The sequence below is a fragment of the Ambystoma mexicanum genome, chromosome 8 (assembly GCF_040938575.1).
Source record: "Ambystoma mexicanum isolate Mex_15411 chromosome 8, UKY_AmexF1_1, whole genome shotgun sequence".
NCBI lineage: Eukaryota > Metazoa > Chordata > Amphibia > Caudata > Ambystomatidae > Ambystoma > Ambystoma mexicanum.
In genome coordinates, this window is record NC_090929.1 from 43,549,648 (window position 1) to 43,566,877 (window position 17,230).

A 17,230-nucleotide genomic window follows, 5' to 3' on the forward strand; every position below is an offset into this window, starting at 1 on the left:
CTTTTTCTGCCACTTACCGTAAGCTAAGGGGTCCAGTGCAAGGTTGATGCAATGTTTGGATAAGAGCAGGACAGTACACAAGAAACCAATCCTGGTCTTTAATTGTTCCTTTTTTCAGACCTTCCGGGACCAATTGACAACAGTAAGATTGCACTGATGAAGGGCGGGCACCACGTGCAGCTGAAACAGGGTAAGCACCAAATGTTCTGCATCCTGTCCACCTAATGCCCTGTGAAGCATGAAAGCTGGATACTCACACCCTGTTAATCTCCCAATCACTGTAGCCCTTTCATGTCGAACTTGGTTAAAGCCTTACTGGTGAGGATATCCGTTTTATCTGCTTCAGTCATTAAATGTCCAGTACCTCCCCCATCCCGATGCTTTGTAAAATCCTGCTTCAACACCATTTTCCCGCATTGAAAAACACTGCTTATGAATTCCATTTAAAAAATCTACCCTCAAGCTTATTTCTCAGATTCTTCTGGAGTCTATCCCATGATTGTAAGCCTCAGATGAAATGCCCTATGTGCTGAGGGCCTGTCACTCTGGGCCAAACCGGGGAAACCAAGGCTGCTGTATAGAGTTTTATAGAAGGAACACTTCCCCTTGTTTGTTTTACTTTTGTACTCTGGAGTTAGAAGAAATATATGTGAGGTTTTGTGCCAAAAGGTTGAAAAGCATAAACAACAATAGGCCTTCTTTTGTTAAGTGTAAATACACCCTTTGTATGTTGCCATTTTAGGAGGGCCAAAATAATAATTTGGGCCAACGCTACACAGAAACATCCTGTGTGAAAAACATGACAGGTAGATGGACAATGCAGGCACAAGCAGCTCTCACAAGACACTTGGTTTAGGCATTTTTTTTAAACGTTCCAGGCACCTTAGTATTGCAATAATCTTTTATCTCAACTTGTACAGGCGTTGGTAGGAGACAGCTGACGCTAATCTGTGGCCACAAAGAGGCTGTAAGCTTGTGGACAAACCAAGCCCAGTGACAGTGTCATTTGAAAATACAGCATACCTGAATGTATAGAAGGGACTAAGAATTGAATGTATTTCTTGTTCATTGATTGGTCATAGATAGTATGTAAATGTTTGTCATAAAACCGCAAAGGCCAGTGTTGTGCCAAAGCTTGTCATTGGTTTGGTCCTCAAGCAACTGATATGTGTTCGTATGCGTACATCCTGTCCCCTTTCCTCCATATTTATCGAATGTCCTGAGGAACAGGGACAGAACCAGGGCCCATTGCCAAGCAGCAGTAACATACTACTTTTCAGCACTTCACTTGTGCAGGGGTGCACGCAGCAACGCACTCTGTTCAGTCCTCTCCATGTGCCCACCCAACCAACAGCTCCTTTCTCCGCATCGGATGGGAATGTATAATTTCATGCGGTTGTGCCTTGTTGCACCTAACTGTGTTCCTTATTTGACCACGCGCTTCATGACTAATGTGTTCGAAGCATTGTGCTGATTGTCCACTGAGTTTTTCTTCCACCAATCTGCACAAACGTTGCTTCCTTTGCTTGGGAGCCTCACACGATTGGCATCCCTGCAATGTGTGTGACTTACTTTCTGGCCCCTCATTTCAACACATATGCATTTGGTGGGAGGAGGCCTTCTAGAGAGTCCCTGCACAGGATATCAACTTCATCTCCATGAAGACTAAGGTAAGCAAGCCTCTTTTCAACAAGGCGCCTCGCATGGCAGACACCCAAGGGCCTGCCATCCCGTGAGATGTGTTTCTTCAACTCCCTCACCTCAACGCAAGTCGAATCCACCAGACTCTGGTCTGAGATCTCTCTGGTGACTCCTGTGGTACTCTGCTCCAGTGCCTTGTCGAGTCACCGGCCCAGGACGGGGTTACAATCTTACTGTGAAGAATTCAATAAACCCTTTTCCGGTCCCTCCCAGAACTGCCTCCCAGGAGGGGTGAAAGCCGTAGATGTAAAAAACATAAAAAGCTCAAGAAAACAACCTTGTGCAAAAACAGTAGGGGAAAACTTGTCACCATAATCGGCATGAAGGAGACCAGTGGCCTGTTACCAAGGCCCATCTTCAGGCTTTACACATATACATTTTCACCAGAATTCTGCCTGCGGTCTTTGTTAGTAAGGATTTTCTTTTTGCAGCTTTCCTTCCATTGACATCGTTGGAACCAGCAAATCTTTATCTTCAAAAACTGAGTTCAGGAGTCAAACAATAGCTAAAGCCTTTTTACTTGACTTACCTTGCTTAGCTCACCTGTTTTGGTGGTGTTAGGAAATATTATCCTTTTGCTGCTTTCCTCCCATAGACTTCATTGGGACTTCCTATGTTTTTGCTATGGTCGGTTTCCTGAACTGGCTTTTTAGAGGCAAGGAAATCCTTCGGCTTTTCTTGCCTTGCCGTTTCCTCACTTTTATGGGGAGACCATTTTTCTGATAAAGCCACAGCCTGGATCAGTTCATTCCTGGACAACAGATCGATACGTAGCTTCTCTCCCCTAGCAGCAGCATCACCGGCACCCGTCACCTGCGGGGTACCACAAGGTTCTTGTGTCTCTCCCAAGTTGTACAACGTATTGTAACGCTCACCTTATTCCCGCAGAGGCGCCGGTCTTGACTGGGTGAATGCCGTATCTTCAAAAGTGATGTGTAACACACGGTTGGCTCTTTGGGCTGGACCTCTGTGCACTGTATGTCTGACTCGAAGAGTAAGATGTCTGCAGATAGAAAATATGGGATTAATGAACTGGGGTTATTGGGTGCCTCTCTCCTCTTCCCTTTCTCTTCTCCTGTAGAACCCCAAAGGTTAACACCCTCACCTTAGGTAAGTGAACGCCGAGCTCTCCATCTGCCTCGGGGCAGGGTGCCGTAACCAGTTTCTTCACTGGATAAGGGTGCAGGCCTCTTGACCTCAGAGGACTGCTGTCCGTTGTTAACTGCACGAACGGTAAGTTCTGGGCACTTCAAATGTCTTAAAAGTCTTTTGTAATGATATCTCTTGTTTTGCAGGATTCCGGCAATGGCGGATGGCGGGCTGATGAGAGTTGAGGATCGAACCCGCGTGAGGAATAGAAGCGCCTGGAAGCACGTAAGTAAGCGCTTGTAGCCTGCTTCACGATGCGCACTAACTGTCCCTTTTATCTTGCAGGTACAAGTTCGGAGCTTTAGAGAAGCTGAAGGGTGCTGGAATACCCACTGGATTCGGCGTGGGAAGGAGTAATGGCACGTGAGTAATAAAGTTGCCCAATGTCTTTAAACGCACCTTCTTTTGTCTTTCAGATGCGGGATGCAGCGCCGAAGGCCTCCGGAGCGTGCAAAGAGCTGGTAAGCTTTTGTCTTTCAGATGCCGGAATGCAGTGCGAAGACCTCCGGAGCATGCGAAGAGTAGGTAAGCCTTTGTCTTTCAGATGCCGGAATGCAGCGCGAGGCGTTGGTGACAGCCGATGGACCAGGTAAGAGATGCGCTGCCACTGAAGACCGTAGTGCTAACCTGTTCTTTCTTTGTCTTTACAGGTGCTGCTGAAGACTGGATTCCAGGATGGTAAGCCTTTGTTCCCTTAGGCCCCGGATCAGAAGCAGAAGACACAATGAGCGTTCTGCTGCAGAGAATGCAGAATAACGCAAAGCAAGATTCATCCATCGGGTGTGGTTTAAATAGCCTCCTGTAGTGCTTAGTTGTCTCCTTTCACAGCCACGCCTAAGAAAAGAGTTCCTGCTTTCCAGAAGAGTTCCAGTGTTCTGAACCTAGGGAGTGGCTCCTGCCCCACCCAAGAGGAAAAGTAGTCCCAAACAGAAGAGGATCAGGGGTTCAACTGGCAGGTAAGTAAGCAGCATGGTCTGCTGCAGGTAAGTCCACCCAAGCATTATGAGCCCGGCGCTTCCAGCGCTGGGACTGGGCATCTTTATGAGCCTGGTGCCACTGGCGCCAGGACAGGGTCCAAAAGGTCCCAATTGGGACTGGCTGGCACTCGGAACCGGGGTTATGGGTCTGCTTCCAAGGGAGTCGGGCAAGTCCTGATCTTTTGGAAGCAGAGATCATGACAGCACCCCCCCTCCCAAACCGGGCTTCTCCGGGGGTTTGGGCTTGTTAGGAAATGTTCGATGAAATCTTTTGATTAGACGAGGCGCGTGGACATATTCTGCAGGTTCCCAGGATCTTTCTTGGGGACCGTAGCCTTTCCAGCCAATCAGGTAAAATAGTTTAGATTTGGAGATCTTGGAATCCAGGATGCTTTTGACTTCAAACTCGAGTTCTCCATCAACTAGAATAGGTTTTGGAGATGTAGTTAGTCGGGTTTGAGGTTGCACGGGTTTTAATAGAGAGACGTGGAAGACCGGATGTATCTTCATGTGAGGGGGCAAGTCCAACTTGACCGCTACTGGATTTACTATGGTAGTGATGGAATAGGGACCAAGGTATCTTGGGCTGAATGTGCGTGGTCCTTTTAGAGATAGATATTTGGTGGATAACCAGACTTGATCTCCTACTTGATATTGGGGGGCTTCCTTCCGATGTTGGTCTGCTCCTTTCTTGTATTGTTCTTTAGCCCTTTGAAGGTGAGAAACGGCTTCCTTAAAGGCTTGGGTGATTGTAGAATGCAGGTGGTCTACTGCTGGTGTTCCAAGATCTTGGAGTGGATCCAACTCCGAGGTTCGAGGGTGACTACCGTATAAAAGAAAAAACGGGGTCTTCCCAATTCCCGAGTGGACAGAGTTATTGTAGGCATATTCGGCTATCCAAAGGATATCTTTCCAAGTTTTTTCAGTTTGTTGTAGCATGCAGCGCAAATACTGTTCCAGAGTTTGATTGGTCCTCTCGGTTTGTCCGTCGGTTTGAGGGTGGTGGCTGGTCGAAAGTCTCACATCAATTTGAGCCGACCGACAGCAACTTCGCCAAAAATGAGAAATAAATTGACTACCTCGATCCGAAATTAGAACTGAAGGAAAACCGTGCAGTCGGACGATGTTTGCGAGAAATTCTCGGGCCAGAGTTGCTGCTGTTGGTAAGCCTTTGAGTGGAATGAAATGCGCCATCTTGGAGAATAGGTCCACGATTACTAGGATCGTATTGTATCCGGAGCATGGAGGTAGATCGGTGATGAAGTCCATAGAAAGCGTATGCCAAGGGCGAGGCGGGATGTCAATAGGGCGTTAGAGGCCGGCTGGTTTTTCCTTTTGACTCTTGTTTTGGGCGCATACTCCACAGGACATTATAAAGTCTCTGATATCTTTTTTCCAAGACGGCCACCAGAAGTAGCGCTTGATCTTTTCCGAGGTCTTGGTCATACCGGGATGTCCTTCCATTAAAGAATCGTGATAACAAGAGATTACCTTTTTCTGTAAATCTGTGCTGGGCAGGTATAACCGTTCTTGGAAATATAATAGGTTGTCCTTCACCGTAAAGTCCTTTCCCTGCAGATGCCAATTCTGTATGTCTGCTGGAGTTACCAGTAGCCTGGCTTTATCCTTAACTTCCTCTATGGATTGCGTGGCGATTACACCTAGAATTCTTTGTTCGGGAATGATAGGTACAGGTTTAGGATTGATCAAATGTTCTTCCACTCCCATCCGAGAAAGGGCATCAGCTTTACCGTTTTTTGTACCAGGTCGATAGGTAATTATGAAGTCAAACTCGGCAAAGAATAGTGCCCAACGGAGTTGCCTAGAGGATTGAGCTTTTGCTGTTTTCAAATATTGCAGGTTTCGGTGATCTGTAATCACAGTAACGGTGTGTCGGGCCCCCAGAAGATAATGCCGCCAAGCCTTAAAGGCGGACTTGATAGCTAGAAGTTCCTTATCAGTAATAGTGTAATTGATTTCAGGAGGCGAGAATTTGCGGGACCAAAATGCCACGGGATGCAACTGATTGGTTACTGGGTCCTTTTGTGATAGAACTGCCCCCATGGCAAGGCTCGAAGCATCAGTTTCAACGATGTAGGGGAGTTCTGGGCGAGGATGTTTTAAGATCGGTGCAGAGATAAATCTAGTCTTCAAATTCTGGAAAGCTTGTTCCGCCTCGGTAGACCATTCAAAACGTTTGTTTCTCGTTAACAAGGCGGGATGATGGGCTGGACTATTCGAGAGAATTCAGGGATAAACCTGCGGTAAAAGTTAGCGAAGCCTAACATGCTTTGAACACCTTTTACGGAGGATGGCGATGGCCATTTGAGAATTGCATCGACCTTCTTTGAATCCATACGCACTCCGCTAGGTGATAATATGAATCCCAAGAATTCAACTTCAGTCACGTTGAAAACACATTTTTCCAACTTAGCGAAAAGTTTGTGTTGACGCAATCTCTCGAGGACCATTTTCACGTGTTTCCGATGTTCAGTTTCCGATGAAGAATAAACGAGGATGTCGTCAATGTAAACAACAACACACACATCTATGAGCTCTCTGAGGACATCGTTCATAAAATATTGAAAGGCGGCCGGGGCATTGCAAAGTCCGAAGGGCATGACCTGATATTCAAATAGCCCATACTTGGTGCGGAAGGCCGTCTTCCATTCATCGCTCTCTTTTACTCGTACCAAGTGGTAGGCTCCTCTAAGATCCAGCTTTGTATATATGCATGCTTTTCTGACTTGATCCAGGAGTTCAGGGATCAAAGGTAACGGATATCTATTCTTAACGGTGATCTGGTTCAGGGCGCGATAATCTATACAAGTTCTAAGGTCCCCTTCTTTTTTTGGAACGAAGAACAAAGCTGAGGAAGCAGGGGACGTGGAAGGACGAATAAACCCATTCGCTAGGTATTGATCCAGGTATTGTCGGAGGTGAAGATTCTCAGGCTCGGTGAGGGCATAAATTCTACTACAAGGAGGAGTAGATCCAGGTATCAGGTCTATCTGGCAGTCATAAGACCTATGAGGAGGTAGAGAGTTAGCCTGATCCTTCCGGAAAACATCTTGGAATTCTAGGTATTCAGGAGGTAACTGAGGAGCCTCCGCGGAAATTGCTGCCAGTGCAACACCAGGTCGAGGGTGACAAGTGGAGACACATTCTGGAAACTGAACCGTTCTTGCTCGCCAATCGATCTGAGGATTGTGCTTCTCTAACCAAGGAATTCCTAGAATAATCTGGAACTGGGGGGCCTTGATCACATCGAACACGATCTTCTCATGGTGTCCATCTTGACTTACTAGCGTCACTTCTTGTGTGGTATGCGTTACTGGTCCGGAGGCTATCTCCGTACCATCCACCGTAGTAATGACGTCCTTTACAGCCTTTGGACAAAGAGTAAGATTCATCCTCAAAACCATTTCATGATCCACATAATTGCCGATGGCACCGCTGTCGATGTAAGCTTCAATCGCATGTAATCGATCCGGATGTTCAGGGCTAATGAGGACCATAGGTATCACAAAATGCGAGGTCACGGAACTGGTTTTAACGCTCGGCAAGAGGACCTCTATTCTTGTCTGGCGAGGTTGTTTCCCTGCTCAGAGTTTGTGACCCTGGTAACTGCAGCTCCTACTGCCTTCTTGGCTGGTTTCACCGGACAGTCTCGAAGAAAGTGCCCCGAGTTTCCGCAATAGAGGCATAATTGCAGCTGTTTTCTCCTTTCCCGCTCCTTTTGTGTTAGTGGTCCTTTCAGGCCCCCTATTTGCATGGGTTCCCCTGAGTCTACTCCTTTGGTAGGAGTTGGTGGTTTGGAAAATACTCGAGCATCAAACTTGGAACGATCGGCCTTCCTGTTCTGCCGTCTGTGGTCAATTTGAACGACTAAGTCAATATAGTCCGAACAGTCTTGCGGGGGATTCACTACTTGGGCTAACACATCTTTGAGCTCTCCACGTAGACCTCTATAAAACAGCGTAATCCTTTTGTCCTCAGGCCATCGAGTTTCCACCATCAGTCTGTTGAAAGACGCAATATAAGCCAAAAGGGCTTGATTACCCTGTCGCAATGAAAGGAGCTCATTGTCCAAGGCCTGCCCCTGTGAATGTCTTGCAAACAGTTTTTCCATACTGAGCTGAAAAGCTCGAAAATCATGGAGAACCGGATCATCTTGATTAACTAGAGGGATCGACCAGTCTGCCGCATTGCCACTAAGGTACGAAAGCACGAAAGCTACCTTAGCTTGATCAGTTGGAAAGGCTGCTGGCCGGCATAAGAAGTGCAACCGGCACTGATTAATAAATACTGCAAACCTCTTTGGGTCACCAGAAAATCGTTCGGGCGGAGCCAGAGGTACATTCCCAGGTAGGTTGATCTGCACTGGGTTCGTAGAGGATGTTGAAGGAAGATTTGCCCCTGATGCGGGTAACGGAGTTTGTCCGGCTTGTGACTGTAGCAATTGTCTAGCGAGATTGTCTGTTCGCTCCTTGGAAATAATCAGTTCCCTTCTTAGAGCATTCGTTTCCTGACGGGCTGCATGCACTTCTGCTCTTAGTTCCCCAAGTAACTGGGCTAGCTGGTCGGTATCCGAGGTTTCCATAGCGCCTGGGTGGGAGTTTTGCGATAGGCTTTGCGTTCTGTAACGCTCACCTGATTCCCGCAGAGGCGCCGGTCTTGACTGGGTGAATGCCGTATCTTCAAAGGTGATGTGTAACACACGGTTGGCTCTTTGGGCTGGACCTCTGTGCACTGTATGTCTGACTCGAAGAGTAAGATGTCTGCAGATAGAAAATATGGGATTAATGAACTGGGGTTATTGGGTGCCTCTCTCCTCTTCCCTTTCTCTTCTCCTGTAGAACCCCAAAGGTTAACACCCTCACCTTAGGTAAGTGAACGCCGAGCTCTCCATCTGCCTCGGGGCAGGGTGCCGTAACCAGTTTCTTCACTGGATAAGGGTGCAGGCCTCTTGACCTCAGAGGACTGCTGTCTGTCGTTAACTGCACGAACGGTAAGTTCTGGGCACTTCAAATGTCTTAAAAGTCTTTTGTAATGATATCTCTTGTTTTGCAGGATTCCGGCGATGGCGGATGGCGGGCTGATGAGAGTTGAGGATCGAAACCGAGTGAGGAATAGAAGCGCCTGGAAGCACGTAAGTAAGCGCTTGTAGCCTGCTTCACGATGCGCACTAACTGTCCCTTTTATCTTGCAGGTACAAGTTCGGAGCTTTAGAGAAGCTGAAGGGTGCTGGAATACCCACTGGATTCGGCGTGGGAAGGAGTAATGGCATGTGAGTAATAAAGTTGCCCAATGTCTTTAAACGCACCTTCTTTTGTCTTTCAGATGCGGGATGCAGCGCCGAAGGCCTCCGGAGCGTGCGAAGAGCTGGTAAGCTTTTGTGTTTCAGATGCCGGAATGCAATGCGAAGACCTCCGGAACATGCGAAGAGTAGGTAAGCCTTTGTCTTTCAGATGCCGGAATGCAGCGCGAGGCGTTGGTGACAGCCGATGGACCAGGTAAGAGATGTGCTGCCACTGAAGACCGCAGTGCTAACCTGTTCTTTCTTTGTCTTTACAGGTGCTGCTGAAGACTGGATTCCAGGATGGTAAGCCTTTGTTCCCTTAGGCCCAGGATCAGAAGCAGAAGACACGATGAGCGTTCTGCTGCAGAGAATGCAGAATAACGCAAAGCAAGATTCATCCATCGGGTGTGGTTTAAATAGCCTCCTGTAGTGCTTAGGTGTCTCCTTGCACAGCCACGCCTAAGAAAAGAGTTCCTGCTTTCCAGAAGAGTTCCAGTGTTCTGAACCTAGGGAGTGGCTCCTGCCCCACCCAACAGGAAAAGTAGTCCCAAACAGAAGAGGATCAGGGGTTCAACTGGCAGGTAAGTAAGCAGCATGGTCTGCTGCAGGTAAGTCCACCCAAGCATTATGAGCCCGGCGCTTCCAGCGCTGGGACTGGGCATCTTTATGGGCCTGGTGCCACTGGCGCCAGGACAGGGTCCAAAAGGTCCCAATTGGGACTGGCTGGCACTCGGAACCGGGGTTATGGGTCTGCTTCCAAGGGAGTCGGACAAGTCCTGATCTTTTGGAAGCAGAGATCATGACACGTATTCACAAAACCTCCATTTGATATTTTGGACTATCTGGGTGTCACATATACTAATTATGCAGACGACACCCAGATACTCATCCAAATCTCAGGAGACTACGTCACTGACTCTCTCTCTGTGAATGCCATCTACTAAGTCATCCAAGCCTGGATGGCGCAACACAGACTCTGTCTGTATGACGAGAAGACAGAGCTCCTCATTCTCGGCTCTCCCCAAAAACTATGCAAACTGGCCCCTGAGTTCAATTCCTTCATCATTGATGGTAACACTATCAAGGCCTATAAGGACACTAAAACGTTAGGGATGTGCCTCAATTCCACTTTATCCCTGGCCAGACAAACAAATGCAGTATCCTCTGCAGCGGCATACACCTGTAAGCTCATTACAGCTAGCCGCCCTTTCCTATCACCAGCCAACTGTGTCACACTTGCCAGGACTCTCGTGCTGTCAAAAAATGACTATTGTAATGCCCTCTATCTGGGCACCAACAGATGTAACTTAAACAAGTTACAAATCATCCAAAACAATGCTATTAGAGCAGCTCTCAACATCCCTAGGAACCAACACATCTCAGACACCAGACGTTACTTACGCTGGCTCTCCGTCCATCAACAAATTACACTTGCTCTCACTCACAAATGCCTATCCAATCAAGCACCCTCCTACCTAGCCAACAGATCTGCCCCCCACAACACCAACAGACTTTGCAGAACTGCTCAGACTAACTGCCTCTCTATACCACTTTTCAACCTTCAAAGATCTGGCGGAGCCAGCTTCCCAGTAATGGTGGCGAAACTTTGGAATTCGCTCCCTAACTTGCTAAAATCTGAACCTTCCTTCCACAGTTTCAAAAACATGGCCAAAGCCTGGCTAACCGCCCAATACCCATCACCTACTAGCCAACCACCCCCCATGCGCTAGCCACCTGCCTCACCTCTTGTACATAGGCTATGACCTTCTGCTCACCCCGTAACTGCATTATGTATATATTTTTATAACTGTAACTGTAATTTTAAACTGTAATTTAAACTGTAACTGTATTGCTCTGTCTGCCTTATCATGTTGTAACTAAAATACATGCCCGGATCTATCATTTCACTCTACGCGTATTATATGCTTTTATACATAAAACATCCTCGAACAAACTTGCAATCCTTGATGGTGGAGATAGCTGCATTTGGCGCTTTGTCTGGGCTACAGATAAACTGGTCTAAGTCAGAGGTACTTCCGCTTACAGCAGGAGTTACCCCGCAGGATGTGGGTGAGGCCTTCGCTTGGTGTCCACAGGGAATCCGGGATCTGAGTATTAGGGTGTTAACTTCCCCCGCACTTTTGTATCAGGAAAACTATGTCGCCACTCTGCAACATTTGGAACCTCGGGTGGATTCTTGGTTCCGGCTTCCTATTTCCCAAGCGGCCCGCATCTCCTTAGCTAAAATGATTGTCTTACCAAAACTTTTGTATGTTTTTAATAACGTCCCGGTATGGCCCCCGGTATTATTCTTGAACCGTATAGAGTCTATGTTGACTAGGCTGATCTGAGCGGGGAAACGATCCTGCATCTCCTTGCGCTTAATGTGCAGCTCATATTCCCAGGGGGGTTTTGAGGTTCCCAACCTGTTTTTTACTATTTAGTGGCACAGATTCAGTACTCAATCTGGTGGTGGTCACCAACAATCTGCCGCACTCGCAGTTGGAGAGGGCAAAAGCTCAAACGGAGGACCTTAGAGGCTTCCTTTGGCCCACACAGGAGCGCCATTTGAAGACGAGATTTTGAATTCAATCCAAGATTTTATTGGGAGCCAGTGGGCTTCTCATCTGGCCTTAGAGATATGGTTGGTGTGTTTTATGCCACAGGCAGCTCTGAGGGCATTTTATTGAAGCAGTTGAAGTTGACAGTGGCGCCCATGAGAAGTGCGTGACAGAAGTCCAGTTGGATGCTGATGATGGCTTTAGCAAGTGTTAGGCAGTTGTCTGGTGAGATTGATAAGTTTGGTGGTGTTGATGAGGCAAAGGTGTTGTTATGCTTGTGCATGTTAAGTTCAGCGTCTAGGTAGACCCCAAGGGTTTTTACATGGTTTGAATCTGGGTGCCATTGGCGAAGTTGATGTACAGAATGCCGAGATTGTCTAAGTGGTCGGACAAGGGTTTGGTGTAAATGTTATAGAGAGTGGGGGAGAGGCATGAGCCTTGTGGGACACCAAAGGGGACCGGGCTGGGGTTGGCGGCCTCATTACTGACAAAAACTCTGGATGATCGATCACTCAGGAAGGATTTTATCCATGTAGTTGCCTCTGGGGTGAAGTGGAACTTAGTATTGAGGAGCTTGTACAGGATGTCATGGTCAACAAGATCAAAAACAGCGAGGTCAAGGAGGAGCAGATGAACAAGGTTACCTGAGTCACGTATATTGTCAAGTTGAATTTTGAGGTCGAGGAGGACTGTTTCTGTGCTATGGTTTTCTCTGAAGCCGGATTGGTGGGTGCCAAGCAGGTTGTGCTGTTAGAGGTAGGATTTGATTTGGGTGTAGGCTATGCAGCCCAGTATTTTGAGGAGTAAGGGGTGTGTCGTAATGAGGTGGTAATTGGTAGGGAGGGTAGGTTTGAGGTAGTTTTTTTTTAGACCTGGGGTAACCCAGGCTTTCTTGATATTAGTAGGTACAACACCCGAGGCAAACAAGATGTTGATGAATTCAGCGATGGTGGGGGAAAGCGTTTCTGCACAGAGTTTGTTAATGTGCGCTGGGTAGACATGACCTTTACAGTTGGAATGTTTGAGGATTTTGATAGCTTTAAGGACCTCTGCAGTGGTGACTGAGGAAAAATAGAAGGGGGCCATTGGGAGTGTGGTGGAGATGGTTTGCAGATGGGTAGGGATTTGTTGGCAATGGTTATTTGTCTCAACTTGGGTGTTTTGGCTGAGAGTGCTGACTGAATAGAAGTGCACCAGGCTTTATTTTCAGGGAAGTTGGAGATGGGTGGAATAGGGGTCTCAAGTTCTTTGAGAATTTTGAATAGCTCCCTGGCCTTAGAGTTTGCTTTGGGGATCCTAATGTTTTGGTAGGAATGGGAGCAGCTTTGTAGGTTTTCGCAGAGTAGCTAAAGGCATCTTTGTTGGCTGTGGAAGGGTGCTTTCTCCAGAGGTTTTTGAGGGCACGTTTGTGTCTGCGGAGGGATTGTTGTTCCTCTGAGAACAAGTTATTGTGGCGTCATAATGATTTTGTATGGGGCATGTAGGTCAAGTGCTTTTAGTAAGGTGCATTTGTGTGACAGCAATGGTATCAAGAGATGACACAGACACCAAGTAAAGTTTAGAAAACCTTTATTAAGATTGTCAGGATGGCTGTAATTGTCATGTTCATGAAGTCAGGGGCACAGGCATGCAAGGGTCTCATGCACAGGAGACCTGGGTGGACACTGTGCTCATGAACAAAAGTAAACAAGAACATCCATTTAACACCAAAAAGCTTTTATTATGGACATAGCACTTCAGATGCATTAACCTTGAACATTCCATCCATTAAGCAGGATGCATTAACCTTGAACATTCCATCCATTAAGCAGCCTCAAGTGTATTCTTGGGTGTGGCTGCTAATGGATTGCCTTCGCACGTGCTCACTCTCTAGGAGTGGCAGGGTGTGGCTGAAGCCAGCCCTAATGGGCGTGCCCACGATCTCAGCTATATATGCTGCCCCGATCCTCAAGACAGACGCTTTGCGTTATTCTGTACTTGCAAGCAGCGTAACGCTCACCGTCCCCTGAGGTCAGACTTACCTTTGAAGATCCTGCTTCCTGGACATCCTGCTTCCTGACAGCATATTTACCAACTGGGGGAAGCTGTTCTTACCTGTACATCTCTTCGGCGAACCAAGTATTCATCTCTACACTTTCCGGAATGCTGAAATCTTCATCTTGGCACCGCAGCACGACACGCTCCATTGTCGGCAGCAGCGCCTGCAAGGAAAAACAGAAGACAAGGTTAGACATCGAAAAAAGTCAGTTTAAAGTTGCGCTTTGCCATACTTGGCGCTTTTCCTTAAACCATCACTTACCTGCTGTCGAACATTGCGGTAGCATCCATCTTCCGTCCGGCCGCGTCTCGCGTCTCTCAGCTGCATTGAGGCCGCATTTCCATCTAAGGGAAGAAAACAAAAGAGAGACTGGTATAAATACTATTGCGGGTATTAATATTATTGCGGGTGCAAATAGGAGCAACATATAAAGACATTAAACAGAACGAACAACATTACAAGAGCTCAAGAAAGACTTACTAATCATAAGGAGAAGCATAGCCAGAAGTAGCAGGACAGAGAGCTTAACTTCCATAATTCACAGGTGAGCTTTATGGTCCGGCGTATGCTCACAGAAACCGCACTTCGGGGTGAAGGGTTCTAGAGGTACAACAATCACAGATTGGCGCACTCGCACACTCTTATCTCCACACAGGAGCAGTATCACCATGTACCACTGCTCACAGCTTTTCTACTGAGGGAGAGGCCTGAAGGGGGTGATTCAAGTTCAGGGAGGGCTGCAACCATGCACCAACGCCTCCGCAGAGACCAGGTGAGCGTAACAGTAATGCCTAAGTAACCCTATTCTATGGCAGGATTTACCTACCTTAAGAAATCTAAGGAAAGTCCATGTCTTATTAGTCCAAAACAAGAATCTGGCTGTGGCAAAACCCTATGCTGTCCTCACAACTACAAGCGGGGGAAATATTCTCAACCAATTATAAGTGTTCCAAAGTAAATGGTCCACACTTGGTAAATAGAGTTCTCTGATGCAAGTTCAATATAGTTCCAACATAACCTTGTTCCACTACAGATTGATCAAAGTCTTCTTTAGATTCATCTATATGACCGTTCCCATCATTTGTTGGTCTCGGGTCTCCCTTCCCCAAGTTCCAAAGTGTAATACAGTTCACACCACCATTTTGTCTTAGGCCTTTCCCTTCTCCAAGATGAAGTCAGTAAGGTTCACACAATTCTGTGGTCTTGGGGTTCGCTTCCCCAAGAGCACACATGGTTTATTTATTTATTTATTTATTAAATTTATATAGCGCGCAGACAGCCCAGGGGCATTGTGGCAATGTTACTTGCAAGGAAGACTTAGTTGCAATGTGTGCAGGTTGTGCCTTGGGTTACAGTGAGGCAGTGAGATGTGATCAGATATACCACATAATAAATCATAAAATACAATCATGAGGGCTAGGCCATGTGTTTGTTAGATGAACAGGGTCGTTTTCAGGGCTTTCCGAAAGGCGGTCAGTGAGGGTTCAGAGCGCAGGGAGCTAGGGAGGGTGTTCCAGTGTACGGCAGCGAGGTACGGGAAGCTGGAGCCCCCTGCTCTGGTCCTTTTTACCCTGGGTACTGAGAGCATGCTGGTATAGGGTGACCTAGTGGGTCTTGTGGAGGAGACCGGGTGGATCCTCTGGGAAAGGTACATTGGGGCTGCAAGATGGACACATTTGTGGGTGATGCTTAGAGCCTTGAATAAGATCCTTTCCTTTATGGGGAGCGAGTGGGACGCTTTTCTGGCAGCAGTGATGTGCTCTCTCTTGGCAATGCCTTGTGCAGCGCGTAGGGCACTGTTCTGTATTACTTGGAGCTTCTCAAGATTTTTGTTGGAGGTCCCAAAGAAAAGAATATTGCAGTAATCAAGTCGCGAGCCGGTTATGGCCCTGGCTATGTTAGTGCAAGTGTCTTTTGACAGATAAGATCTGATTGCGTTAAGGAGTTTTGCATGGTAAGCGGCCGAGGAGGCAATGGCGTTTACTTGTCTGGTCATGGATAGGTTGGAGTCTAAGTAGACGTCTAGTGTTTTTACCGTGTCAAGTACTGGGATCGTGATTGAGTCAATGGTGAAATGACTGAACTGTGCGTCAAGTTTCTTGATGGTGTCAGGGGAGCCTACGAGTAGGAGCTCAGTTTTGTCTGAGTTAAGGCAGAGGCCGTTGATAGCCATCCACATTTGAATTGTGTTGTAAATGTTGTTGAGGGTAGCAGAGTCTGTGTCATAGTCGCCTGTCAGAGTGAGAAGGGTCTGTGTGTCGTCGGCATAGTTGGTGTAAGAGATGCCCATGGTGTCAAGGATGAGGAAGAGGGGGCGGGTGAAGATGTTGTAGAGGGTGGGGGAGAGGCAGGAGCCTTGGGGCACACCACAAAGCATGATGGTGGGTGATGCAGTGGCTAGGTCAGAGAAGACCTGCATGGTCCTGCCATGGAGGAAGGAGGTGATCCCTGTAGTGGCTTCTTGAGAGAAGTTGGCTGTGGAGGAGAGGTGGTGGCAGAGGATGTCGTGGTCTACAAGATCAAAAGCAGCCGACAGATCCAGGAGAAGGAGCAGGACAGGTTTGCCTTGGTCCCTTGCGTCGTCCATTTGGTTTTTGAGGTCGAGTAGGGCGGTCTCTGTCCCATGCCTAGGGCGAAAGCCGGATTGTCTCAGTCCAAGGAGGTTCTGTTCTTCAAGGAAGTGCTGGACCTGCAGGTAGGCTGCTGTGTCTAGAATCTTGAGGAAAGGGACAGTGGTGATGGGGCGGTAGTTATTAGGGGAGGTGGGGTCAAGTGTGTGTTTCTTTATAAGGGGTCGGACCCATGCTTCCTTGAGGCAGGTGGGGACTCTCCCTGTGGTGAAAGAGGCGTTGACGAAGGCTGTTAGGAAAGGCGCCAGGGTGTCTGCGCAGTCTTTGATGATGGAGGCAGGACAGGGGTCGCCTTTGCAATTGGAGGGTTTTATATTTTTCATAATGTTGATCATGTCGTTTTCTTGGATGGTTTTAAACGAGAAGGTGGGTGGGGCCTCAGTGGGTGATGGGGGCAGTGGTGGTGGGGAGGGTGGAGTGTGGGTGGAGAGTGTTAGTTTGGTGTTCAAGATTTTGGCTTGGAGGGAGCTGATCTTATTGCGCATGGCTGTTTGGATGTTGTCACACCATTCTTTGTCCTTAGTGAAGTTTTGGGGGGTGGGTGTGGGGGTCTCAAGTTCCCTGAATATGGCGAACATTTCCTTGGTGTTCGACTTGGCATCAGTAATTCTCTCTTCAAAGGATTTAGCTTTGGCTTTAATGATGGCTTTCTTGTAATTATTTGCAAGGGATTTGAAGTTGAGTTTGTCTTTCTCATCCCGGGATGTTTGCCAAAGAGCTAATGCTGCCCGTTTGTCGGTGCGTAGTTTTAGAAGGTCTTGGGTGAACCACGCATTAGCGTGTCTAGTGGGTTTGGTTTTCCTAGGTTTAAGTGGGGCGATGGTATTGATTGCTGCTGTGATGGCAGTATCATCATTTTTTGCCAGAGTTTC

At 47.5% G+C, this 17,230-nt stretch overlaps 1 protein-coding gene across 5 annotated transcripts in view; it reads left to right on the plus strand.

Moving 5' to 3' along the window:
- USP20 (ubiquitin specific peptidase 20) overlaps positions 1-17,230 on the plus strand; it is a 587,649-nt gene that overhangs the window by 516,472 nt on the left and 53,947 nt on the right. For all 5 annotated transcript variants that reach the window (XM_069609236.1, XM_069609235.1, XM_069609237.1 and 2 more), the window contains exon 23: positions 119-190. In XM_069609236.1, coding sequence (XP_069465337.1) covers positions 119-190 — 72 coding nt within the window. The remainder of the gene's footprint in view (positions 1-118; positions 191-17,230) is intronic.